The following is a 27,098-nucleotide window of genomic DNA, read 5'->3' as shown; positions in this document are numbered from 1 at the left end:
AACTAGGGGTCACCAAATGAAATTAATAGGTAGCAGGTTTTAAACAAACAAAAGGAAGTTTTTCTTCATGCAGAGTCCAGACAACCTGTGGAACTTGCCAGAGGATGTTGTGAAGACCAGGACTTTAACAGAGTTCGAAAAAGAACTCTATAAATTCATGGAGGGAAGGTCCATCAATGGCTATTAGCCAGGATGGGTAGGAATGGTGTCCCTGGCCTCTGTTGGTCAGGGGCTGGAAATGAACAACAGAAGAAGGATCACGTGATGATTCCCTGTTGTGTTTACTCCCGCTGGGGATACTGGGCTAGATGCAGTATGGTTGTTTTTTTGAAACCCCACAAAAATAAATGAGAGTACCTCACAGTAATGGGTAAATTAGGTCATACCCCTGTACCTCAGTTCAGTGTATTGAGGATAACTATATCCATCTACAGACAAAGTCCTAGTAATCATTATGTCATTTCCTTTCTGTTTGAAAATCAGAGTGCCAAAGAAGCAATCAGACCTACAGTGAAGGGAGACTCCAACAGGAAAGGAATGACTGGCTCAGGGCATTCATATTGCGTTCAGTTGTTCAAATCCAGCCCCATTTGGTGGTGAATGAAAGCTATTTAATGGCCATGTGACATAGACTGATGGTCTCAGTCCTGGTGCTAGTAGAAAGGTATTACCATCACATTTGGCACTGCCATTCTTGCTAGCAATCTCAATTAAAAGTCCAAGAAACTGCTTTGATATAAAACAGATGAACTATCCTCTCCAGGAAACTGGTATTGCAGCAACTGTCCCTTTTTTACCAGTAAAGGGGGAATTTCACTTCCCAACGTGTTAATTTGGCACCTTTCACAAACATGAAAAAACACTTTAAAAACCCCAACCTTTCTTTACTTTTGTTACTCAGTTTTAAAGAGAATCTAGTTTATGCAGAAAAATATAAAGGAAAGCCATTCAAGGACATGTCTCCTGACAGCAAATCTGGATTCTAACATTTTCTGATTCCTACAAGAGAGGAAGTCTTCCTAGGTGATCAAAATATGGTAAGGTGTTTTCAAAAACTACTAAGATCCTACTTGGTATTTAGATCTAAGTTTGATTCACAAATCAAAGGGAAGGGATTTTAAAAGATTTCATATATGCTGAGAAAATGCATCTATTTGGGGAGAGAAAGTAGTGGCAAATGTACTTTAGAAAAAAAAGCTCCCCCAGGGTAGGGTAAGACTGTCATGGACTTTCTCAGAACCTTCCATAGTCAGAATTACTGGGACTTTGAAATTATGACCATTACGTCTAATAGAACTTGAATTCATATCCACTGCTCCAGAAGACCTCTTGAATCAGCTTGCCTTTTGTATTTTGGAATCTGTGTTCTCATAGTTAGATAAATTCAACTAGTTGAACTGCAGAGAGAGTAGTTAGAGAATGTGGGTAAAAGTTTCAAAGGCATCAGCCATTTTCAAAGGGGATTTAGTGTTGTTATATATATGAAATATTACACACACAAAAGACTACATTAAAATATTGTTATTAAGGTTGTAAATGCAATCACTCAGAAATTCAGAAATGAAGATTCACAACTGCTTGTGCATATTTAATTTTGAGCCCCTTGGTTCGTGTGTTATGATACAGTTTTTAATTACATGACCACATACTTAAGTTTTTCACATACAGCCTCTCCCTTTCCCTGTATACAGTCTTTTCTTCCTTGCTAGTCCATTCTAGTGTCATTCTTCTCAGGTCCTCATCTAGTATATCTCTGTCTTTGTACCACTGCCATCCTGCTGGCCCCCATACTCTCTGTCACTGGGCTCCTCATCCAAACTGTCTCACTCTCCAACTTTTCCTCCACCCTTGTTCCTTGTCCTGGTCTCTTTCCCCATCTCACCTCAGTTCTCCAGTCACATTTCAGCTCCTCCTCAGAACTGTCCTCTCCCTTTGGCCCTGTTCTTCCACACTTGTTCACAGTCCAGGCCTCCTTGCCAACCAGTTCCAGCCATGCCTGACATTCTAAACCATCTCCCATTCCTACTCTTCCCCATGCCACTGAGTCAGCCACCTCCAATCTCAGTCTCATCTGGTTCCTTGTCCCAGAGCCGTCCTTACTCATATAGGGTATGTCTACACTACCCTCCTAGTTCGAACTAGGAGGGTAATGTATGCATACCGCACTTGCTAATGAAGCCCGGGATTTGAATTTCCCGGGCTTCATTAGCATAAGCAGGGAGCCGCCATTTTTAAATCTCCGCTGCTTCGAACCCTGTGCAGCGCGGCTACACGGGGCTCGAACTAGGTAGTTCGGACTAGGTTGCCTATTCCGAACTACCGGTACACCTCGTTTCATGAGGAGTAACGGTAGTTCGGAATAGGAACCTAGTCCGAACTACCTAGTTCGAGCCCCATGTAGCCGCGCTGCACGGGGTTCGAAGCAGCGGAGATTTAAAAATGGCGGCTCCCTGCTTATGCTAATGAAGCCCGGGAAATTCAAATCCCGGGCTTCATTAGCAAGTGCGGTATGCATACATTACCCCGCTCGAACTAGCGGGGTAGTGTAGACATACCCATACAGATTATGCAGCAGCATAAGGCACCCAAACATTTGGGGGCCCACTGTGTTTTAATTTTACTCACCTGCCTCTTCCTATCCCTGTTCAGTGGTTCTGCTTCTTTTGGAGAGGATTTTGTTAACTTAAAAGTGAAAGAGCCTGTCAGGCCTATTAGCAGAACTCTGAACCTGTGAAAGAGCCATTTAAGTGGTAATAAAGCCATTTAACAAGCATTTGCCTACTCCAAGTATATATTGTCAGTTTCTGAATTTACTGTTTTAATCTACAAGGCCTTAGTTTAAAATTTGCTTTAAAAAGATTTCAGTAGTGTGTTGCTGAAGATTATAAAATCATACCCTTAGAAAATCATCATCTGCCATTGGGATAGGGGCACCAGTTTAATAGTACTGTGTAGGGACCCCAAAATCCTAAGGATGGTGCTACCTTGCACCAATCTACTCCTATTCCTCCCTCCCCTATCACATGTCCAGATGTTGTCCCCTCTGTATTCAAATCAGAGAGTTTCCTCCTGCAGAGCATGCACAATTGGAGAAGGGACATAGTGAGCACTAGACTGACAGGCTCCCTGCTATCAGTTTTGTTATATCTGATTGTAAGCTTACAGCCAGTGGCTAGTATACAAATGAGGATAATATATTAAAAGTCCAACAACAGAGGAGTAAATAGGAAACACCATCACTTCAAAACTCTTCGATGTTTGTCTAAGAAGTATCTGCCATGGACATGACTGGGCATGAAAGGATTCAAAATAAATGAATAGCAGCTAAACTGTTTCTGATGTCAGTTCATATTGTCCAGCTGACAGACCATGCATGTGAACTAGAGGAGTTGACAATAGTGGAACCAGCAATGAATCCAAGAAAATTGAAGCAGCATGGCAGGAATATAAATGGACAAAAAACAGCTTCAGACTAGATACCAGAGAAGAGAAGGCACAACAGAAGAAAGGTAGATAGTTAAGGAAGAGTGCAAATGTTAAAATTAATGCTATTGTCACAAATGTGGAATACCCCCAACAGACTAGTGGGTGCACAAAGCTTCAGGGTGTATTTATCTGTTGGCAGATTAGCAGAAATATACAATGAGAATAATGCTGCTGTAAATTACCACAGATCCTAAAATGCCCATAATGTTCCATAATATATGATATCTTCATTCAGAGATATTTAAACCCTGATTAAATAGTTGAAACATCTATAGAAAGTAAGATCAAATCATTCTTCTGGTTACAAATATTACATGATAACGTTTTTCAGGTATCTAAAAGAGTGTCACAAGGAGAAGGGAGAAAAATTGTTCTTCTTAGCCTCTGATGATAGGAGAAGAAGCAATGGACTTAACTGCAACAGGGGAGGTTTAGGTTGGACGTTAGGAAAAAACTGCCTCACTGTTAGGATTGTTAAATGCTGGAATAAGTTGCCTAGGAATGTTGTGGAATCTCCATCTCTGGAGATATTTAAGAGCAGGATAGATAGACATCTATCAGGGATGGTACTGGGTCCTGCCGTGAGGGCAGGGGATTGGACTGGACCTCTTGAGGTCCCTTCCAGTTCTAGTGTTCTATGATTCTGATTGTATAGTTTCTTTAAGCTTCAATGACTTATCCTGCCAGAATGTAGTGTTTGTTTTTTTGTCGTGTATGTCTTCAAAGCAGAAGATGGAAGTGATGGTCATGTTAGTACAGTAGATAATGAAAATAATAAAAATAAATAAAAAAGTTGTAGATGATCCATTTATTGGCTTAGCTACAAATAAAACAAAAAGGCAAGCTTTCTAAAATGATACTGACTGACTGAGAGGAGGCTGTGTCCACGAAAGCTCATGATATCATCTATATGTTTTGTTAGTCTTTAAAGTGCTACTAGACTATTTGTTGTTTTTTAAGTTTTCCTGTTACAGACTAACTCAGCTACCCCTCTGAAACTTTTGACAGGAGACTGTGATTCCTGAAAGCTGAGTTTTAAAATAGTGAACAAAATCTTTAGATGGTGTAAATTGGTATAGTTCCACTGAAGTCAGTGGAGCTATGCCTATTTACATTCGCTCTGGATGTGGCCCTGTTTTTTTCATGAGTCCAGTAAAAAAGATTACCTAGGGAACTAAGGGTTATTTACAGGATAAGGTCAAATTAAGATACGCAACTTCAGCTATGTTAACTGTGTAACTGAAGTTGAAGTAGCTTAACTCGGCTTTTGGCACTGTTTACATTTCAGGAAGTTGAAGGAAGAACACTCTTCCTTACTCCCCGTGAAAGCAGGATTACTGGCATCTACCGGAGTGCCCCTCTCACTTCAAATTGGCTGTCTTAACTAGACCGCTAATTCGAACCCTGGAAGATTGACAGCAACAGCTTCACTCTTCCTCTGTAATGTAGACATACCCTCAGGCTACATCTACATTACAGGGTTTTTGCATAAGAAGTCTTTTGTGGAAGAGTTCTTGCGCAAAATCATGTCTACATCTCAAAGTGCATAGCTTTTGCAATGAGCTTTTGCACAAAAGAGCGTCCACACTGCATGGAAGCTTTTATGCAAGAAGTGCTTTTTCGGAGAGGCTCCATTTTCACAAGAAACCCCTGTGGAGAATCCACACGTGCTTTTTTAGCGCAAAAAGGAGTTATGCATCGTAAAAGGAGGTTTACCTACACCAGAAAAAGCCCACTGTTCTGCTGTTTTACTGCTGATTTACTTACGCAAAAGTGCATTTGAGGTGTGGCTGCTCTGCAGGTTTTTCTGCAAAAACTGGTGTTTTTGCACAAAAAACTTGCAGTGTATATGTAGCCTAAGTAACTCAGATATTGGTAATGGTATTTCACCAGTGAGCAAAACATAAATGAAGGATAAATTGATAAAAAGGTGAGATGAAGGCAAGATACCTTAGATTAGAAGAGGATATGAGGGAGAGAGTTAGAAATGTGAAACTGGACAGAGTGATAGCTTGCAACCGTCTGTGTAACCACAAACTCTATCTACAGAGGGGGAGATAAAACCCCAGAAGCAGATGAGATTGCCTGGAAAGAGTATGAAGAGAGAACCCTGAAGAACATCTGTAGAGAGGGGAAGACAAAGAATTTAAAGACTAAGGCTGGTTTTGTGGTTAAAGCAGTGTGATGGCACTCAGGAGATCAGCATTTAATTCCCCACTATGCCCCAGACTTCCTCTGTGACTGTGGGTAAATTATCCTAACCTCTCTGACCCTCAGTTAATCATCTGCAAAATTTGGATAATAACACTTCCTAAGGGTATGTCTACACATCAAAGTTATTTTGGGACACCAGAGGTATCCCGAAATAGCTCCCCCACGTCTTCACAAGCCACACGTTATTTTGAAATGTTTTTCAAAATAACAGGCACACTATTTCGGCATTCTGGTAACCCTCATTCCATGAGGTTTAACGAATGTCTCAAAATAGGCTACTTTGAAATTTGGTGCTGTTTACACAGCACCAAATTTCGAAATAAAGAGCTATTTCAAAATAAACTCAAAATAAGTATGCACTTTACGTAGCACAAACTGCGTATCTTATTGAGAGTTTAGAGTGCAGCGTAGACATAGCCTGTCACCTTGTTTCTCTTGCCTGTTTGGCTTGTAAACACTTTGAGACAGCCAGGGATTGTGTTTCACTGTGCGTTTGTATAGTGCCTACCACAGTGGGACCCTGATCTTGGTTGGAACCTCTAGGTACTATATAATCACCTATATATTTAAGAGAGTTTGGCTGTCTGTGAGCAAGGGAGCAAGTCTGCTTGTCTGTCTGGCCATCTATATGTTCAATAACTCCTAAACAGTAAGAGCCAGGACCACCAAATTTGGTATACAGCTTCCTTTTACAATACCATAGAGCAAGTAAGGGATTGGCTATGTGGGAGGGAGGGGGGACATGAGGTAATCCCAAGCCTCCCACCCTCCAGGTGCCCTCTAAGAAGGGCAGTGGGGGCTGCAGCTCACTTCCCTCCTCAATTCGTACTGGAACGTTGCTGGCTGTTCTCCTTCATCAGGGAGCATGTGTCTACACTACAGCGTTAATTCGAGTTATCTTAATTTGAAATAGTTAATTCAAATTAAGATAATTCGAATTAACGCATCTACACACAAAATGCAGTTTGAATTAGCATTTTGCTAATTTGAAATACTGCATCCACACTGACTGGACACAGAATTGGATTTAAGGCCAGCCAGAACCAGGTCAGGCAGGGGATCAGGTCAGGAGTGTCTATGTGTTGCTACTGCCTGAGACTATCTGACGCCTGTGCTTAAAGGGACACCTCCCCTACCCCCCCGGGCAGCGGGTTCTCAGGTGTCCCTATTTGCTTGTCTGCTTCAATGAGGGACAGCAAAGCATTTGTGTCTCTGAGTGCTCTGGTTGCCCTCACTCGGGACACCACAGCACTCTGCAGCATGGAACCGAAGCTGCCCCTGGGCACTCTGGTGCGTCTCGTGGACGTGTTACTGCGAGCCTGGCTGCATTTTCTGCAGGCTGCCATCCTGGAGGTCCATTGGGGGGCTGTCAGTATCCAGGAGGCCCTGGAGGAGAGCTTCCACCCTGAGGAACACTAAGAGCCTCCTTGGTATGCCCCACTGGGGTCTTGTGCCTCATTCCTCCCTCACATCCTTCCACTTACCCCTCCCTAGCCCCCCTTTCTGATGTCAAATAAAAACACATTTCTTGCCAAAAACAAACTCTCTTTATTGACCAAAACTGGGGAGGGAATGAGGGTGGCAGAAGAGAGGGGGAAACCTGGGAGGAGGGAGCTGGAAGGGGGAGGCAAGGGGAGGAAGAGGGAGGAGAAGCTCAGGGTTGGGGGTCTTGCCAGATCAACTTGATTTTCATGCAAACCTGCTCCTGGGTTCGCATGTGGCCTTTGGTGGCCAGGCTGGCAGCTTTCCTGCCATAGACAGCTGCATTCCTCTGCCTAGTGCAGAGATCGTGGACGTTGGGGGCATCCCACCAAACCTAAGTACAGTCCACCCTGATCTCCGCCCTGGACCAGGAATGCGCCCGCCTTCTCTGGGCCCTGGCAGGCTCCTGGGAGCTGGCAGACTGCTCCTGGGGAGCAGTGGAGGGCTGGCTGCCAGTGGCTTGCTGGCTCATGTTTTGGGGCCACTGGGTTGGGGCAGTGACTGCTGGCTCTGGGCCAGCAGGCTTGGAGCTGGCACAGGCACTGTGGCCAGGGTCTGCCACTTTAAGGGCTCTGGGGTTTGAGGGAGGGAGAAGAGTTTTACTGGTTTGGCTCAGAGTGGCCACCAGGGGAAATTGGGAGGGCTGGAGGCCCCCTATTTCAGAATAAGCATCTCTGCAATGCTTATTCCGAATTAGTTAATTCGAGTTAGGCATTATTCCTCGTAGAATGAGGTTTAACTAACTCGAATTGAGTGTCCCGCTATTTTGAATTTAATTTCTTTAATTTAATTTAATTCGAAATAGCAGTTTGCTTGTGTAGACACTATGGAAGTTAATTCGGAATAATGGCTGTTATTCCAAATTAACTTTGATGTGTAGACATACCCGGAGGGAGGGGAAAGTGCACAGATTGCACCATTCCTCAATCTGACTGGTGAGTGCAGAGGGGCAGATGAACCCAGAACTGCTCCAGTTAGGGGACATGCCCCCCTCCTCTACCAGCTATCCCCCCTGGAGCCTCAGTGCCCATGGAGAGGTGCTTCTCATCTGGCCCCAAGCTGCTGTCGTGGAAGAGGATTGGAGTAGTCCTCTTTCCCTGGGGGAAGCCTAAATCCCTCCTCTCTGGCCTCACCCCTGCACAATGATTTAAATGAAAAAGAAGAAAAATTAATTGAGCTAAGGACTCTAGCAATGCCAAGAAAATCTTCAAGTAATACACAACGCACATGAACAAGTTGGTAGCAAATGATGATCAGTAGTGTTAAAGGTTAAGACCAATCAAATGAATAAAAATAGAGAATCTCTCTGAATTTGCTAGGACACTGAGGAGAACAGAAGATAGACTGGAAGGAAAGAAGGAGGAAAGGAAATCTAGGTGGTGGAAGTTGACAGTATGTTCAGTGAGGAAACAGAGGGTGGCGGCTGAAAAGCATGAGGAGTACAGGCTTGCTTTTTTGTTTTTGAGCTTTTATAGTGCACCTGTCGCATTTTAGGCTCTCGCTCTGCTACCATGAGGACTAGACACTTTCTTATTTTTTTCAAATGAAAGTTGAGATTTTGACATAATCACATATCTCCAAAAGCTAGGTCTTTAAAAAACACACCGCATATACAATGCGTGTGATAAAATCACAGGAGCTGGCCAACCTGCCACCTTCTCCCCTTTTCCTCCCCAACTCTGCTTCATCTCATCCACCAATCGTTCTCACTGAGATTGCAGCTCATGGCTTTGAAGGCCAGGATGCTGATGGTGACTGCTGGGGTAAAAGGAGGCAGAGAAGTGGAGTCCAGCAAGCTCATACTCAGGATCTCATTACTACTATATATTCACGTTTAACTTGTCAAATAACATACATCTATGCCCTACAGAGCTTACAATTTAGGGGACAGATCCTGTGAGATTGGAGTCTATTCTGTTCTCCTTGTACACATACGGTGCTTCTGTTGTATACATGGGAGGGGAACACACATGACATAAGGGAGCCTGAGGTTGAGCAAAGGTTGCCCAATGGCGCTGCCTCATAACCCCTGATGGAGGGAAGAGGAAGTGGCTGGACCACTGTACACATGACAAGTCAAAGCTTCTTGCAGGCTGTTGTTTTAGTTTACAACAACAGTTGAACTGGCTTTTGTCCAGTCAGAGGGAGTCAAGGGGAAGTCAAGGTATGGTGTGAATTTAAACTAAAATATTGTTATTACTTCCATGTGGACACACTAAAGCCAATATAAGAGAATGTTCTCCCCAGCTTATACATAGGGATGGTCTGATGCAGGGGTGTGAAATAATTTTTGATGGGGGTCCACTCCGAGAATTTGGAAAGTGGTTGAGGGCCACACTCTTCCATGATATTAATGTAGGAGGTGCAGGATCTGGGATGGAGATTGGATGCAGAAGTAAGCTTGGCGTAAGGAAGGGAGAATGGGTAAAGGAGGAAATTGTGACCTGAGGCACTGGACTGGGGTGCAGGGGGTTGGATTATGACGTAGAGGAAAGAATTTGGATACAGGAGGGGGTGCAGGGATTTGGGTTGTGAGCAAGGGTAGGAGAGGACTGTGATCTGGGGTAGAGGTTTGGGTTGCTGGATCTGGGAGGGTGAATGGGTGCAGAAGCGGGGCTGAGGATTTGAGTTTGTGGAGTAGGGGGCAGGAGTGAGGGGAGGAGGGCTGGGGAAAGGAGGGGCTGGGGTTCCAGAGGCAGGATCTGTCCAGGAGACATATCAAACAGCAGCCATTCCTAAATCAACCTTCCTGCCTGCTCCACCCACTTTCAGGCTGCAGCCATGTTATCTGGAGCCCCTTGTGCTTCCTGGCTGCCTGTTATTGAAACAGGCAGCTCATATTGGTCAGTTTCTGGCCAGAAACCAGCCAACGGGATTGTGCTGAGGGCGGGAACAGTTCCTAAAGCTTCCACCCTCTCCTCCAGACTCACGCTATTTAAAGACAAATCGCCCCGTAGCCACATTGCTGAGCAGAGTGCGCATGGGATGAGGCAAGCGGGGAACCTGCCTGGGGCTTCCCGAAGCATCCACAGGCTGGATCCAGAGGCTTGGTGGGCCGGATCTGGCCCGTGGGCCGTATTTTGCCCAGGCCTAGTCTGATGGGTATGCTTAAACTGTGGGTGATGTGGATTAAATTCCCTGCTTTGCCACAAACTTCCTACAAGATGTTCGGTAAGACACTAAGGACATGTCTACATAGCAGTGTTATTTTGGAATAACTTACGTTATTCTGAAATAACAAAAAGTGCATCTACTCAGCAAGCCATTATTTCGAAATAATGGTGAGCTGGGGGACTTCTTAAGTCAACTACTGTAACCCTCATTTCACAGGAAGTAAGAGAAGTCAAAGGAAGAGTGTTCTTCCTTCAACTTCCTGCTGTGTAGATAGCGCTAAAAACCGAGTTAAGCTATTTCAACTTCAGCCACACAATTGATGTAGTTGACATTGCATAGTTTAATTGGACGTTTACCCTGCTGTGTAGATGTACTCTTAGTGCAGAGCTATTCAACACGCAGCCCATAGGCCGCATGCAGCCCACGGCCCATTTGTTTGCGGCCCATGGTGCAGTTTGGGTTTACACAGAACTCAACACACAGCCCTGTGGATGGGATTCTTTGAACATGTCCTCCACTGGGAACATGCTCCACAACGGCGCGGTGTTCCCCAGGTGGGGTAAGTATTGAAACACGCAAGCAGATGGGCTGGCTGGAACAGACGGGTATGAGGAGTCGGTGTTTCTAGCCCCCAGGGAGGAGGTGCCGGGAGCTCTGAGGCATTGTGGGAAGTACCGGCTGTTTAGCCTTGTGTAGAGAGCCTGAGAAGTGCTGACTGGCTTTCACTGGCCACGTTTGGGTCCAGTGCCAAGGCTAAAAGCTTAATCTTGATATTTATGCCTGTCAGTGTGAAAGAAACTATTTGCATATATTTATATATATATATTTGCATATACATGCAACCACACTTAAGTTGAAGCCCTCGGCATGTGCTGTATCATTATTGCCCCCTTGGGACTTCCAAAGTTGAGTAGCCCTACCTTAGTGTCTATTCCCCTCAGCTCCCTTTTTGTAAAATGGGGATATTATTTCTTAAAACGCAGGACAGCAGGGCAGGCTAAGGAGGGAAATATCTTGGAGCAGGATGAGAGCTACTGCTGAGAAGAGTTGTTTGCTGTTGTTTAGCTGATGTTGCCTTGCGGGAAGTTTTGGCTAGCTTGGAAAGGCCCATACCCCTTCTGGTGGAGTAAGTACATCCAGGGGTGGGGTCAGGGGCTATTGCACTCTTATGGAGGGCAACACTGGGTGCCTCGCTCTAGTGCCCGACAAAGGGGGTTTGAGCCTGGGAGTAGAGACCAGGGCCTTGCTCCAGCAACACATTCCCTGCGGGGTCCCACTGTAGCAGAGGGCGGGGCAGGCTGGAAGGGGCGGGGCTGGGACGGGACTGGCCGTTCCAGGATGTAAGGGGCGGGGCAGCTTCGTATCGGGAAGCAGGGGGCGGGTCTTGCCATGGGGCGGAGCCAGACGGCTGGTAGCAGGAGGCAGGGGGCGGGGCAGGACTGCTCGCGCCAGGAGGCAGGGGGGCGGGGCAGCCCGTGCCCAGATGCCGGGGGCGACTGCGGCCAGGCAGGTGGAGGCGGAGGCGCTGCCTACGTAGCGCTGGCCGGCCCTGGAGGCGGCCGCCGCGGGAGCCGGTGCCCAGCCCCAGCGCCTCGCTGCCGGCCGCAGCCATGAGCTTCAACCGCACGGAGAGCGACTGGCAGGGGCTGGTGGGCGAGGTGAGGCGACCCCGGCGGGGGGGCCGGGCAGCCGCGGAGGCCGGTGCGGCGGGGCCAGGCCGGGAGCGCTGCGCGGGCCGGGCCGGGCGCCTGCGTAGGCCTACACAGGGGCAGGCGCTGTGGTGCCGCCCGCAGCGGGGCCGGTGAGCGCTGCCGTGGCTGCAGGGCGCGGCTGGAGCAGCTGGCCGAGCGGAGGGCGTCGCCCCGGATCCCGTGGGGTGTGTATCGCCACGTGGGGGTCAGCCATCCTGCACCCGCCTGTGCGCTGCCCGGGCGCCTCCTGGCACGGGCGGCACTGACCCTCTGTGTGAGCGGCGCAGCTTGGAGACGCTGCTCTGGAGTAAGGGGTGGGATCCTTTCCCTGCTACGGGGCTTCAAAGTTTGTGATGACTTCTCAGGCGTGGGAAGGAAAGCTCCCTAATACTTAAGTCACTTGTCTGGCTTGTGGCTGTTCATTGTCCTCTATCTCTTCACGTTTAACTGCCAGGCATTCAGCATCCCTCGGAGGCCTTGCAATGTGAATCTGAATGGTTCACTTGCCTACCATCCAGCCTGTTCCCTGTGTTGCTATAGAAGTTAAATATTGGTGCTGGATGGTGCAGTTGTAAAGAACATTGGGCCAAAAGAAACTTGGAATGAAATTTATATTTCTTTTTCCTTGGATGAAATAATTTCCTGAATACTAGTGGAATGCAATTCTTACTTAAAAATTGAGTAATGATTGTGCAGTTGCCAGTGCATGAGGCATACATTTTCACCTGGAGAAATTGAATTGCAGAGTTGGGGTCCTAGGCCTTAAGTTGCTGTTTATTTTTAGAAAGGGTGTCTCAGAAAACACAGACTGCATTTGAATATAAGCATGCAGTGCTAGCCATTGTAATAGTGTGTGTACATGGCTTTGTTTATGTTCGAGACAAAATATATTCTAGTTTTTGTTTTAATCTTACTGCAAATGCAAGGTTTTAGACAACTACTTTAGAAGAATTGGGCACATAATCTGTAAAAATGACGCTAAACTGCTCAAGATAGTTAAGGCCAAAGCAGACTGTGAACAGCTTCAAAAAATCTCACCAAACTAAGTGATGGGCAACGAAATGGCAAATGAAATTTAATGTTGATAAAGAAATGCACATTGGAAAAATAATCCCGACTGTACATACAATATGAGGGGGACTAATTTAGCTACAACTACTCAAGAGCGAGATCTTGGAGTCGTTGTGGATAGTTCTCTGAAAACATCCAGTCAGTGTGTAATGGCAGTCAAAAAAGCAAATAGAATGTCAGGAGTAATTAAAAAAGGGATAGAGAATAAGACCGAGAATATCTTACTGCCTTTATATAAAACCATGGTACTCCCATATCTTGAATACTGCATATAGATGTGGTCACCTCATCTCAAAAAAGATATATTGCAAATGCTTATCGGATAGTCAAGTTGACGAGTCGCTTCACCCCACCCTCTTGCTGCCTCTATCAGAGGCAGCAAAGTCGGGGAGGGGAGAAAAGGTATTTTAAAGCAGCAGCGCCACACAGAGTCCGGGGTACAGCTCTGTGCGGCGCTGCCCCTTTGAAATGCCTCTGTAGCATTTCAAAGCAGCAGTGCTGCGTGGAGCCCAGGATCAGCTGGCGAGACCACCGCTGACCCCAGGTTCCATGCGGACACTTCTGCTTTGAAATGCACAAGAGCCCTTGCTGGGGACTCTTGTACATTTCAAAGCTGGCATCCGCGCAGGAAGTCCCGCTGACTTCAGGCTGCACATGGGCGCTTGCACATTTCAGAGTAGAGTTTTGTGCATGCCGAGTTCCAACTTTGAAATGTACGAGAACCCCCAACTGGGGCTCTTGTGTATTTCGAAGGAGGAATGCGGAAATGCCTATCGACTAGTCGATAGAAATTCCATCGACTAGTCAATTAACCTCATTTAACATCCTTATTATTCTCCCTCCCTCTGGGGCCTCTGGCATTGGCCACTATCTGCAGACAGGTTACTGGGCTAGATGGACATTTGGTCTGGCCAGCCTTATGTAAAAATAGTCTTGAACCTGTAGCCTCAATAGGTACAAGTAACAGTTCATTAAACTGGAAATACTATTTGTTTTATATGCTTATAGAAACCTCTGAGCTATCTACACTTAAAAAAAAATATAGTAGCAGGGTGTTATCAACTAGTAGCCCATGCGATTCCCAAACTAACAGGCAACTCCCTGGAGACATTATCAACTTGAAATGTTTTCAGTTTCCAGGAACTGTTAAAAGTAATATTAGTACTCTGACACTGTATTGTCTCAAACTCCTGGCATGTACAATCCTTTTTGGGACTCCTGGTTGGCTGAGGGAAGGGCTGTCTGTCACAGGCACCCAAGCCTTGCATCTTCCCTCTGCCCCCCTATCCCATGGCATGAGTCTTTGGGAATCAGGAGAAGTCTAGTGCCAGTTGTGCTCTTCCCTTGCAGCTCCTTCCACCACAGGGAAGCGGAGCAAGTGTGCCTTCCCAATATGTTCTGCTTCTCCTGCAGTCACCCTGGACCTCCAGGAGTCTTGGGCTGGATTGTGCAGTCTTTCCAGCTGGGATTGACCCACGGGCTGGGAGTTTGAGACCTTTGCTTTAAGTACTGTTCTGCAAACCTTTCTAGTGCTCTTTTCTCACATGGAAAAGTATGTATGTGCTCATGCATGCATGTGCTTGTGTGACTTAAATATTACAGTATGTGACTCCAAATTTAAATTGTTCATGTCTAAATATATGCTTTTCTTGGGACTTTTAAAGGAAACTAAACATGTTCAGCATTTTATTGTTGCATCCAAGCCAGGTCTGTGGTGATCATCTGATGAGGGTTTGGCAGATCAAGATTGTTTCCAGCACTATCACAGATTTCCTGTGAACTTATGCAAGTGGCATAGGTCTTGTGCATGCAAAAATTGCCTGGTAAGAGTGTAAAAATCAGGATAGTTAAATCAATTCAAAACCTGTACTGTCTTCAAATTGATTTTGTAATTTGACCTAGTATAAGTCAAATTCAAAATACAGATATAAACACATAACATAAGTATATACAAAATTAGAAAGGCCAATGCACAAAAAGAGATTAAACTAGCTGGAGATGTAAAGAGAAACAAGAAAACATGCTACAAATACGTTAGAAGCAAGGACTGGGTAGATCCACTGTTCTGTGTGTGTGTTGGCCAAGAGGTAGGAGAGAATAATAGAAAATGTGGAAATGGCAGGTGTTAAATGATTTTTTTTGTTTCAGTTTTCACTAAACAGGTTAGTAGCTATTAAATGTGAATTATGAATGCCATTGAAAATGAGGATGGAGTAGCTGCTCAAACAGGGAAATGTCCAAGTAATTTTTAATGTATTAGATGACTTCAAGTTACTAGGGCCTGAGGGAATGCATCCTAGAATACTCAAGGAGTGGATTGAGGAGATATCTGAGCTATTAGCGACCATACCTTAAAAGTTATGTAAGATGAGAGAGATTGTCCAAGAGGGGAAGTATGCAAATATAGTGCTCATCTATAAAAAGAAATAAGCACAACTTGGGGAAACTAGAGAACAGTCAGTTTAACTTCTGTACCAAGAATGATAATGGAACAAATAATTAAGGAATCCATCTGCAAACATCTAAAGGCAAATAAGGTGATAAGTAAAGAACAAAGCATGTCAAACCAACCTGATAGCTTTTTTGATAGGATAACAAGCCTTGTGGCTAATACGGATGTAAAAAAAGTATAAAAAATATTAATCCTGTTACAAATAAAAATTCTAAATTCTATCAGTTACATGGTTCACCATGGAGCTGCTGGCAAATCTCTTCCCCCCGCCCCCCCTGCAGCTCAGCCTATCAGTTAAATTCTTGTATCCCTAGTGGATAAAGGAGAAGTGGTAGATGTGGTATACCTAGATTTCAGTAAAGCATTTTATATAGTTTCTCATGACTTTCTCATTAATAAACTAGGGAAATATAACCTAAATGGAGCTATTGAAAGTTGGGTGCATAACTGGTTGGTTAACCATTCCCAGAGAGTAGTTATCAATGGTTCCATCATGCTGGAAGGGCATAATGAATGGGGTCCCACAGGGATCAGTTCTGGGTCCAGTTCTGTTCAGTATCTTCATCAATGACTTCAATAATGCCATAGAGAATAGACTTATATATTTGGATATACTACCAAGCTGGGCAGGGTTGCAAGTGCTTTGGAGGGTAAGGTTAAAATTCAGAATGGTGTAGACAAACTGTAGACGTTATCTGAGCTAAATAGGAATGAAATTTATTATGGACTACGTATGTGAATGATTAACCAGTTAACTAGTAAGCATCTTGCTTACTGGGTGATGCTTGCTGGTTACGGTTAACTGGTAGGCTGGAACAGCCCTCTGCCTGTGGCAGAGGATTTAAGTGGTTAACCCATAAGCTGGGCCTGCCCTGCATGCTGTGGGCCATGGCGCATCAGCCTGGCCAGAGCAGACCCCTTCTGTGGGCAGGGGCTGCTCCAGCCTGGCCACTGTGGGGTTGGGAGAGCACCCCCATATAATTGCGTAACTGGGATCCCTTATATACATTTCAAAGCCGTGTTCAAATAGCATATTGGTAAAGTGAAATCAAGTGACACAATGCTAAGTAGGCTGACCTCCATGTAAGTCAGTGTAGACCAGGACAGATAGCATTCAGTGATTTGAGTAATTGACTGAACTCTGATCCACAGTGAGCCAGTTGACCTGTTAGACACCTGCCTTATGTATTTCGCTAGCTGAGAAGTGTATAGTGAAGGAAGCAGAGACTGAAGGAAGAGAAAGGATTGTCTAATTGATGAAGCAATTGACTAAAACCCAGCAGAACTGTTTTCTGTTTTGGCAGTCACAGACTTTGTATGTGATGATGGACAAGTATCTCAAACCAGAATTGTTACAGCTGGACACTGATTGTGCTCCTCATTTCTTTAGACTTGACTAGACACTTAACGCCTAATTTTCAGATGTGCCAAGCAGTCAAATTGCAACTCAAGTCAGTGGGAGAAGCCAGGGCTCAGCACCTGTGAAAACTCAATACCATGGTAGCTTGAAGCATACCCCATCAAGATAGTGGATGTTCTTGGAAATTTAGGCATTCATCTTTCAGTCCCTCAGTTGCCCGTTTTGTGACATACCTTGTTGTCACCTGACGGTCAGGGCAGTGTGTGTGTGTGTGTGTGTGTGTGTGTTACACCCGAGTCTTTAATGTCCGTGCCTTTACTGCTAGGACTGGGGTCCTGTTGCGGAGGGCAGCCAACAGGCTGACAGATGCCCCAGAAGTTTATAGGAAGAGCTTATTACATCTCAGATTTCAGCTGCTAGGATACAGGATCCCTACGCAGCGGGCAGTTTAGGGAAGACTGAGAGATGCCCCAACGGATCTGTCACCTGGGAGTGGCACGATCCAAACGCCCAAGCTCCTCCTATACCTGTCCCTTATGACCGGCTGAAGTTCTTTTAAATTGTGCTTGGTTCTGTTACAGCAACTGAAGGAGTCAGGTTAAAAACTTAAACAGTTACAGGTTTATTAAAAAGACTTATAAAAGCATATGGTTACAATGGCTATTGCTCTCTTTCTTAACTGCTAGCAAATACAGATCTTAAAAATGGTTACCAAGAAAATAAAGATAGAAAATAGAAATAATGGTACCAAGTGACAGCTTAATCTTTAAAGAGCTCTAAGTCTATGTGTACACTTAAAACAAAGGACCACATCCAGGTATAAGTTTTACCCCTTTCTGTGCCTCTCGACTCCAGCGTGTCAAGCCAGGGCCAGTCCCTCAATTCCTAGGAAAGACGAATACGAGGCAGGCGTCCCCGTGGAACCTTGGGAGGTCAAACACCTAGCCCGACCAGCAGATAGATGGTAGATTGACACTCGGAGTAAATGTGCTGCTGGACCCATCTTTATACCCCTGGGGGCCCGTATCCTCTTTCTTATCTTAAGATGCCAAATTGTACTGGTCCGTTTTGTGGTGCCAGTTCTTACAAGCAAGTTTCAAATAATTTACACTTGTAAAAGAGGAAGATAGCTAAATTAGGAGTGCCGGATATTCTTTGCTTGGCGGGAGATTCCTCCCTCCGCAGACGGCTGTGTGTTCGTATCAATATGGGTTTTAGTCAAGGGCACTCCTCGGCAGCCTCTTGGTCAGCAATTGGCATATCTCTGTTTACAGCCATTCACGGTCACTGAGCCTGCATATCCAGGCAAGCAAAAATGGATGTTACAAGGGAGGTTCGTGTGTGTGTGTGTGTGTGTGTGTGTGTGTGTGTGTGTGTGTGTGTGTGTGGATAAAGGCATTTATATCTGAGAAAGTGAAATACTAGTGATCTTGACTTGTCCAAAAGACTTGGTTTCAGCTCTCAAGAACAGAAATAGAAGATAAATATTGCTCTTGGTGATTTGGTAATTTGATGTGGAATAATGGCAAGAAGGGAAATATTAAGGTACAAACCAGTCATTTATACAAATGCAATATAGAACAAGTTTTTAAACTATTTTGCGATGTGAACTTGTGCATTTTTTAAACATCTAAAACCTTGACTATGTCCTAGCTTCATTGGAGTATTAGACCATATCTGTACAGTAGCTGATGAGCTCTAACCAGATTTGTCACTAAAAATAGCTATGGACAAATAGTAAGTGTTTGATGTACAGAGGGTCACCTTGGCACATTTCCATTCTCCTGTGATATTGGTCTCTTGGTTTCACTAAAGACGTTATCAGGTAATAAAGCAGTTCAGGCAATAAAATAGTTTGTCGTGTATATTTCTTTTAATTAATATGATCTGCCCTGTAGCAATTATCATTTACTTTATTGCAGATGGCAGTTAATTGGTAGATAAAAGTCACCAGGCAAATAAGAAAAGCTGTACATTCTAGCTTTTTAGATTGAAAGTATGCTGGCAGGTTCGTGGTTAACTTCTTGTTTCATTGTTTTAAAATTGACGTTGAAAAGGAAGCTTTCTTGGATTAAAATGTAACCATATTTTTTGAGCGTGTGATATAAAATATTTCACAGTACCTATAATATACTATAGCTGCGGTTTTCAAACTTCATGAATCCAAGAACCCTCATTTTGATTTAAAAAATTCCAGTGACCATCAAAGTGGCTTCTAATTTTCCCTGGGCTGTTCAGACCCAGGCTCTGTTCCCACTCCACCCGTTTCCTCACAGTTGCTCCACACCTCTTTCCACCCCTGCTCCACCTCAGTCTTTCCTCTTCCCCAGCGCCTCCCTGCTCTTCCTCCACCCTCCCAAGGTCTCCTGTACCCACCTTAACAGCTTAATGTGTAAGAGGCACTGGGAGGGAGGAGGAGAAATTGCTCAGTGGGGCCCGTGGTCCCAGAAATGACTCCTAGACCCCCCCCCCCCCGCGGAGTATGATTTTAGGTTCCCAGGGATCCACGGACCTCAGTTTGAGAACTACTGCATTATAGAATTCATTTTGTTCATATCTCACTGGGTGGCAGAATCTGTGTATCCTTTTTTCCCCACTTTTAAGAACCTCTGACTTCCATATAAACAGAAGCAGTTACTGGATGTTTTTCCGATAGGCCAGGCTTAAAAATCACTCCTCTCTTGTTCTGTTGAAACCAGAATAGTCAAGTCAGTTTTCTGTTTTAATTGACACCCTACTGGTTCTGCAAGTTTCATTTGTTCAGACATGCAGTTTTCCTGGTGTTCCATTATTTCCTTAAATACTCTCTTCTTTTGGTACTCCGCTTCGTTCATCTTATGGTCATTATTCCTTTTTTCATTGATGAAAAGTATATTAATTGCACAGTGTCTGTCATGCCTACTTTGAATTCCATCTTGATATTATTTGTTAATCATCTAATAACAAATACATAAGAATTGGGAACATAGTTTTGGAGAATCATCAAGCTTAAACAAAATAGGCTATTTCCCCTCTGTTGACATCATAAGTCCACAGAAGCAAATTCTATATTTAGAAGGTAAAAATGCTTACATAGCTTGATATTTCTATCTTCTTACATATGGCTCTTTATTGGTATATAACTAAGAGCACAATTGATTCTATGCATGGAAGAGATTGTGATCCCTTTTTATCTGGACCCTGAACACAGTTGTCACCATCTCTTCATGGTTCAGTCACTGTCAGCCTAATTGTTAAGGGAAAAATACCTCTCTTTCCCCCCCCCCCCCCCCCATAAAAGGTGACATGTTCTTTCATGCTCTGAATACACTCCTAATAAAGGCCTGACATGAAAGGCAGGATCAATTTTTATCTGATCTATATTAACTGGTTGAAAGTCTGCATTTGTACTCCAGTATAATAGTTACAGGCTACTGTGTAGATCTTGTAAATAGTAAGTCTTCCTTCATAATGCCATTTTATGGTGTGGCAGCATGAATTTTAATAGTGTATTTGGAGATAGTTGCTCATTGTGAACATCTTCTGATATGAGGTGCTCAGTTGTTGCTTCCCTCTCATTATATACATTACCTAACCAGGTCAGTGATCCACAGTAGGCTGATTTCATGTGCCAGGCCCCTAGTTCCTGGTTACTAAGTGAACATTAGGGATGTGAAGGACTAATCAACTGTCGGATAAGCAGCTGCTCCTCATGGCATTTCAAAGTGGCAGCACTGCATGGAGCCTAGGATCAGCTGCGGACTCCCCAGCTGACCTCGGACTCTGCGTGGTGCTGCTGCTGCTTTGAAATGCTGGGGAGTCATTGTTTCAAAGCAGCAGTGCCACAGGGAGCCTGGGGTCAGTGAATCCCCAGCTGACCCTGGGCTCCACACGTGCCTCCACCTTTGAAGTGTAGCAACAACCCTAGGGCTGTTGCTACACTTCCAAGACAGAGGATCCATATTGACTATTCAAATAGTCAGTGCAAAATGTTCAATTAGTTAATTACCTGATATTTAACATCCTTAGTGAACATTGGGAATTTTTTTACAATGGATTTTGTATTTGCTTCCACTTTTATAATATGTTAATTAACCTGTCCAATTGCCATTTCTGGTAGGTAGTAATTTTTTGATGAAGGAGTTTATCTATGAGAACATATGATGAAGGAAAAGATTTTGAAATTCAAGTGATTATCAGCAAGCCTGTTGAAGCTAGGCTAAATAAAGGGCCTTTCAAAGTTACAGCTATTTCTCAAGGTCTTCTATTTAGTATTGTTTTAATCCCTTCTACTTGCCTATTTTTCTTTATTAGGGATACCATGTGTCTTAGGGATGTGAATGGATAACAGGTTAACTGGGAGCCAGCAGCAGCTCCAGCCCCAACGCTGGGGTCAGGAGCTTGCTGGTAGCAGCCTTGGGGACTGAGGGTGACAGCATCCCGCAAGCTCCCAGCCCCAGCACTGGGATCCTGTTTAGTTGGTTAACTGTTTAAATGTTAGGTTAATTTAACATTTAACTGGTTAACTGATTAATTGGGATTTTACATCCCTAATATGTATGGAAACATTTCTACTACTAGGGTGCTTTTCTGTTCTAACAGCTTTATGCACCTGAAATCATAACATTCAGGTTGTGATGTTATTTCCAAGTAACACTTAATAATCTTTTACAGTTCTGTTACTTTTTGTTGGCTTTAAAGTGGGCTGGGAGAGAAACTGGAAATAGATGAGCTGAATTGTTTGTTGAAGTTGGAATGATCTTGTCATTAAAGTAACTCTCCTAAGTTACAGTAACTGACAGCATGAAATTTTAGATTTTTTGGATGCCTGGCTTTTTTTTTTTTTTTTTTAAACCAGGGATTTGCCACTTGCAGGATGTCAGTAAGGACAAAACTACAGAGGTTCAGCTGCTTTCATCGGGTTTATGCCAAGGCGGCATAATCCAGAACATTTATGGCAGTATTTCAAATTCTTTGTTGCTAGAAATAAAATTTAATCCAAGGTGGAAGTGTCCTCTCCAGGAGCTTAAATACTACTTGGAGTTGTTTTTTATTCCCCTTTTGCTTTTGCAACTAAGCATTTGATGTCAAACTCCCCCAATCTTTTCCCCCTCATTAATTGCCAGGCTAGTAGTATATCTGAGTAATAAACTTTCTCCTGAAGAGCCATGCTACTGACTTGAACAGTATGGAAGTGCTGATGCTGTTGATTTGTATGAAAGTCCATACTGAGAATCCATAATGACAAAGTATTCTTGTCGGAGAATACAGTAAAACTCCAATTGTCTGGCATCCAGTGGTCCAGCACTCCTGATAGTCCGGCACCAACTGGAACCCGGAAGTGCTCTTGCCAGCCGGACAATTGGAGCTGTTCTGCCCCGGGCTTCCCCAAGTCTGTCGCTGATCAGTTTCAGCATCGGTGGACTTGGGGAAGCCCTGGGGCAAAGCACCCCAGCTGCTCTGCTCCCAGCTTCCCCAAGTCTGCTGCTGCTGACCAGTGGTGGACTTGAGGAAGCCGGGGGCAGAGCAGCTGGGGTGCTGCCGGGTTGGTCCCATAGCGCCGCCCCTCACCTGAGCGGCGCTGCTTAAACTGACCAGCAGCTGACTTGCGGAAGCCGGGAAGAGCAGCTGGAGTGCTGCTGGGTTGGTCCTGCAGCGCTGCCCCTAACCTGAGCGGTGCTACGGGACCAACCCGGCAGCACCCCAGCTGCTCTGCCCCTGGCTTCCCAAAGTCAGCCGCTGCTGAAACTGATCAGCAGCTGACTTGGGGAAGCCGGGGCAGAACACCCCAGATGCTCTGCCCCCAGCTTCCCCAAGTCCGTTGCCAGTCAGCAGCGGCTGACTTGGGGAAGCCGGAGGCAGAGCAGCTGGGGTGCTGCCAGGTTGGTTCCACAGCACTGCCCTCTCCCACGCTGCACAGTTCCTCCCCCGTCCCCACCCCAGACCTCTCATCCCCCTTCTCGTACTCTGGCATAGCTGATAATCCGGCACCCCCTGGGTCCTAAAGGTGCCGGATTATCGGAAGTTTACTGTATAATGAAACTGTAAATTGTTTTCATGAATGCTGCGGAGTCTAATCTTTTATGATGCATCTACACTGCATCTAGACTTCTAGAGCTTGAAATAAGCTATGCAGTTTGCTTATTTTAAGTCAATTTTGAAATAATTTATTTTGAAATTTGGCACTGTCTACCCAGCAATTATTTTGAAATAAATTGCTATTCTAAAACGTCTGTCGAAGTTAGACACACAGGACTCACAGATTTGTAAGATCGCTCTGTTTATTAGCAAAGCCACTCTGCTAATACACTCAGAAAATGTGAGTACCATACAAGGCTCAAACCCCTTAGATGTATACAGTCAAAAGAAAGCCAACTTAACAAGATTAAAAGGTGGCAAAACGTCTCATGATTAGCATGAGGCTAGTCAAGTATCTTCATTTCCACATCAAGCACACAGCCAGGGGCAGATGAGAGTTTTGCGGGGCCCAGAGCAGTACAATTTAGTGGGGTCCCCCTATGGAGAAAAAATAGGAAAAGGCGTCAAATACGCAGATTGAAGGCTATTTTCATATTACATGTGAATTGGGTAAATTTGTTAGAAACTTAATTTAGTTGGATAATTTTTTATTTTAATTATATTGTAATTGATTCTTAAACAAAATTCTGCATTAATGATTAAACATTTTCATTAGTATTTAAGTCTGTTATAGCGTCTAGCTCTTTTGGCAGCTAGGTCTCTAACAGCTGGTGGGAAAATGCTTCTTCCCAGCATCAGCCCCTTCTCCAGCCCCAGGCACTGGATCAGTGAGATGCCCGGGGAGCAGGGAAATCCTGACCCGGTTTAGAAGGGGCTGGCTGCTGTGTCTGAGCCAGCAGCTTCTCAGGAGCCTGCAGAGCAGCTGGAGGGAAAGGAGACAGCACCTCAGGCTCCATGCAGGGTCAGAGGAGGGGCCATAGAGGCTGCCCCGACTGGCCCCTGCCGAGAAAGGGAGCTTGGACACAGCAAACGAACCTGCCACTGTAGCCCCCACCTCCAGGAGTGGCCTGTGCAGAGCGCTCTGCCAGCCTGATGCTGCTCAGCTTGTGGGCTGGCTCCCTTCTGGTTGGGGGCAACTGCGTGGCTCAGTTGCCCTTTCTCCACACCAAGGCAGCTGTGTGGGCGCCCGGCTACTCGGGCGCATTGCTCTACGACTGGGTGCCGGGGACAGGAATGGAACAGCCCCCGATGCTCAGCCCCCGCCCAGGCGCAGACCAGCTAATGTGGGGCTCACGGGGCTCCCCCACACCGAAACCACCCCTTTCGATGCTGGGGCAGAGGACTCTGGCTGCAGGATCTGGCAGCAGCTGGGGGGCAGGAGATGTGGGGTGGAGTGGGGCTAGGCACAGCAGACCAGGGAGATGGGGAGCAAAGCCTCGGAGCACGCCAGCAGTGGGACAGCCGCGGCGCACCTGGGCTGTCCCGCTGCCCGCATGCTCTGCGGCTTTGCTCCGCGTTTCCCAGGTCAGCAGACCAGGGAGACGGAGCAAAGCCGTGGAGGACTTGGGTGGTCCCACCACACTGTCTCCGTGGTCTGCTGGGGTGGGGGTGTGCAGCTAGTGCCCCTCCCCCCCAGCAGACCAGGCTTTTCTTGCCTACCCCTGGGGTAGAGCAGCTGGGGGCTGCCGGGTTGGTCCCGCAGCACCGCTCAGGACCAACCCGGCAGCACCCCAGCTGCTCTGCCCCAAGCGTCCTGATTCAGCCGCTGCTGGTCAGTTTCAGCAGCGGCTGAATCAGGACGCCTGGGGCAGAGCAGCTGGGGTGCTGCTGCGTTGCTCCAGTAGCGCCAAGGAGCCGCGCTACTGGAGCAACCCAGCAACACCCCAGCTGCTCTGCCCCAGGCGCCCCCAAGTCAGCCGCTGCTGAAACTGACCAGTGGCTGACTACAGGAAGCCTGAGGCAGAATTGCCCTGCCCCAGGCTTCCGGGAATCAGCTGCTGATCAGTTTCAGCAGCAGCTGACTTGGGGACTCCTGGGTTTCTTAAGTTGAATCTGTATGTAAGTCAGAACTGGCGTCCAGATTCAGCCGCGGTTGAAACTGATCAGTTTCAGCAGCGGCTGACGCCAGTTCCGACTTACATACAGATTCAACTTAAGAACAAACCTACAGTCCCTATCTTGTATGTAACATGGGGACTGCCTGTATCGTGAGCAAGACACAAGAAGTCATTCTTCTGCTCTACTCTGTGCTGATTAGGCCTCAGTTGGCGTATTTTGTCCAGTTTTTACACCACACTTCAGGAAAGACGTGGAGAAACTGGAGAAGGTCCAGAGAAGAGCAACAAAAATGATTAAAGGTCTAGAAAAAATGACTTCTGAGAGAAGACTGAAAGAATTGGGCTTTTTTGGTTTAGAAGAGAAAAGACTGAGAGGGGATATAACACTTTTCAAGTATCTAAACCGGTGTTACAAGGACAAGAGAGAAAAATTGTTCTCCTTGGCCTCTGATGATAGGATATGAAGCAGTGGGCTTAAGTTGCAGCAAGGAAAGTTTAGACTGGACATTAGGAAAAAACTTCCTAACTGTCAGAGTGGTTAAACACCACAATATGTTGCCTAGGGAGGTTGTGGAATCTCTATTGCTGGAGATATTTAAGTGCAGGTCAGCCAGACATGTATCAGGGATGATCATTCTAGACAATGCTTGCTTCTGCTGTGAGGACAAGTGACTGGACTCCATGCCCTCTTGAAATCCCTTCCAGGTCTAGTATTTTATGACTGCATGATTCTAAAACATACCTGGACTTTCTAAATATTATCCATGACAATTACTTAACTCAAAAAGTGCTGTAACCAGTATCAGGAAATTCTGTCTTAGACCTAGTCTTGTAATCAGTTCCTCTATATTGCAGAACTAAAAATTAACGGTAATTTAGGTAACAATGATAGGGCATTGTTTATATTGGGTGCCTGGAGAGCAGGTCAAGGTTAAGCTGTGGAATTCTCTGACTGCTTCCTTGGATGGTGTGTAGATGGGAAATGACCAGGAAATTCTGACTTGACTGCTGGAATAATTTAACCCTAAGAGTTGATTTGAACATTCTCTTGTTCAGCAAATACTAAGTGATTCTAATATATTTAAGTGTTCAGTTTAATTTAGTAAGATGTACATGCAAATCTCTCAACCCTTATAAATTGCTCTTAAAAATACTTTCTTAAAAATGTAAACTTAGTTTTCTGTTAGTTTTCTCAGTTCAGTATCGTCTTGCAAGTTAGTGCTTTGTCTAATTACTTTCTCTTTTCTCTCTTGCAGTATCTGGTATGTAAAAGAAAGCTAGACAGTAAAAAGGAAGCATTGCTGATTCTTTCCAAGGAGCTGGACACATGTCAACAGGAAAAAGACCAGTACAAGCTTATGGCCAATCAACTGCGGGAACGACACCAGTCACTAAAAAAGAAATACTTGGAGCTGATTGTATGTTACCTTTATGAATATTGTAGCTATTTGGGCAAGAATGAACCTCAATTTAAAAAAAAAAAAAGTTTTCTTTTTGAGAGTCCAATGAGTGCTGTAAAAATTAATGGTTTGCTATGCTTCTGCCAGATGGTATGATCCCGATTCCACCATTATACATTTGTTAAGCACTGATGTACTTAGTGCTATAAAAGTAGGCTTGGCAGGATTAGATTTAAATAGATGGATGCTGGTAACTGTCAGTTTCAGCTGCCCCTTTGCAATCAATAAAGGTAACAGTCTGTGTAAGTTAAGCCTTCCCTCTGCCCCTTGTGTTTGCAAGTATTGGTGTGTTGCTGCTCCTACGGTCAGTGCTTCTCCAGCCCCAAACCTACTCCCCTTAATTTGCCACATCTGTAAAAATAAAAGTAGTCAATTGAAGAAAATTGTTGTTAGTCAAAATTGAAAAAAATAAAAATCAAATTCTGCTAAGTATGTGTATGGCTCAAAGACTGTTCCAATCCCAAGGAAATTAATCTAAGTCAGGCTATCACTTTAAAAACTGACTGTATGGTTATGCCCCAGTAACATCATGCAGAACAGTGTCATATATGAGACTCTCGGTATTTGTGGGTCCACATATCTGCCAGGCCAGGAGACTGAGAGTAAGGGGCATGGTGGCTTGTGTGCTGAGCTCCCTGCAGCTCCCAGCTCATGTGGTGAGTTTGGGAACTCACTGCGGGGCCCAGGAGTCATGGCTCCCAGTATTCGCGAATGGCGAGGATTTCCTGTGCAAATATATGATATGCTGTTTTC

The 27,098-nt window shown here is 45.1% G+C and overlaps 1 protein-coding gene across 1 annotated transcript in view; it reads left to right on the top strand.

Moving 5' to 3' along the window:
• The first annotated feature begins 11,698 nt into the window (after positions 1-11,698).
• The window catches only part of CCDC149 (coiled-coil domain containing 149), a 92,486-nt gene continuing 77,086 nt past the window's right edge, over positions 11,699-27,098 (top strand). The window contains exons 1-2 of the mRNA XM_075930634.2: positions 11,699-11,954; positions 26,142-26,303. Of these exons, the coding sequence (XP_075786749.1) occupies positions 11,907-11,954; positions 26,142-26,303 (210 nt within the window). The 5' untranslated portion in view covers positions 11,699-11,906. The remainder of the gene's footprint in view (positions 11,955-26,141; positions 26,304-27,098) is intronic.

This window comes from Pelodiscus sinensis, chromosome 4 (assembly GCF_052426305.1).
Source record: "Pelodiscus sinensis isolate ZL-2025 chromosome 4, ASM5242630v1, whole genome shotgun sequence".
NCBI lineage: Eukaryota > Metazoa > Chordata > Testudines > Trionychidae > Pelodiscus > Pelodiscus sinensis.
This window is presented reverse-complemented; position numbering and strand designations above follow the sequence as displayed.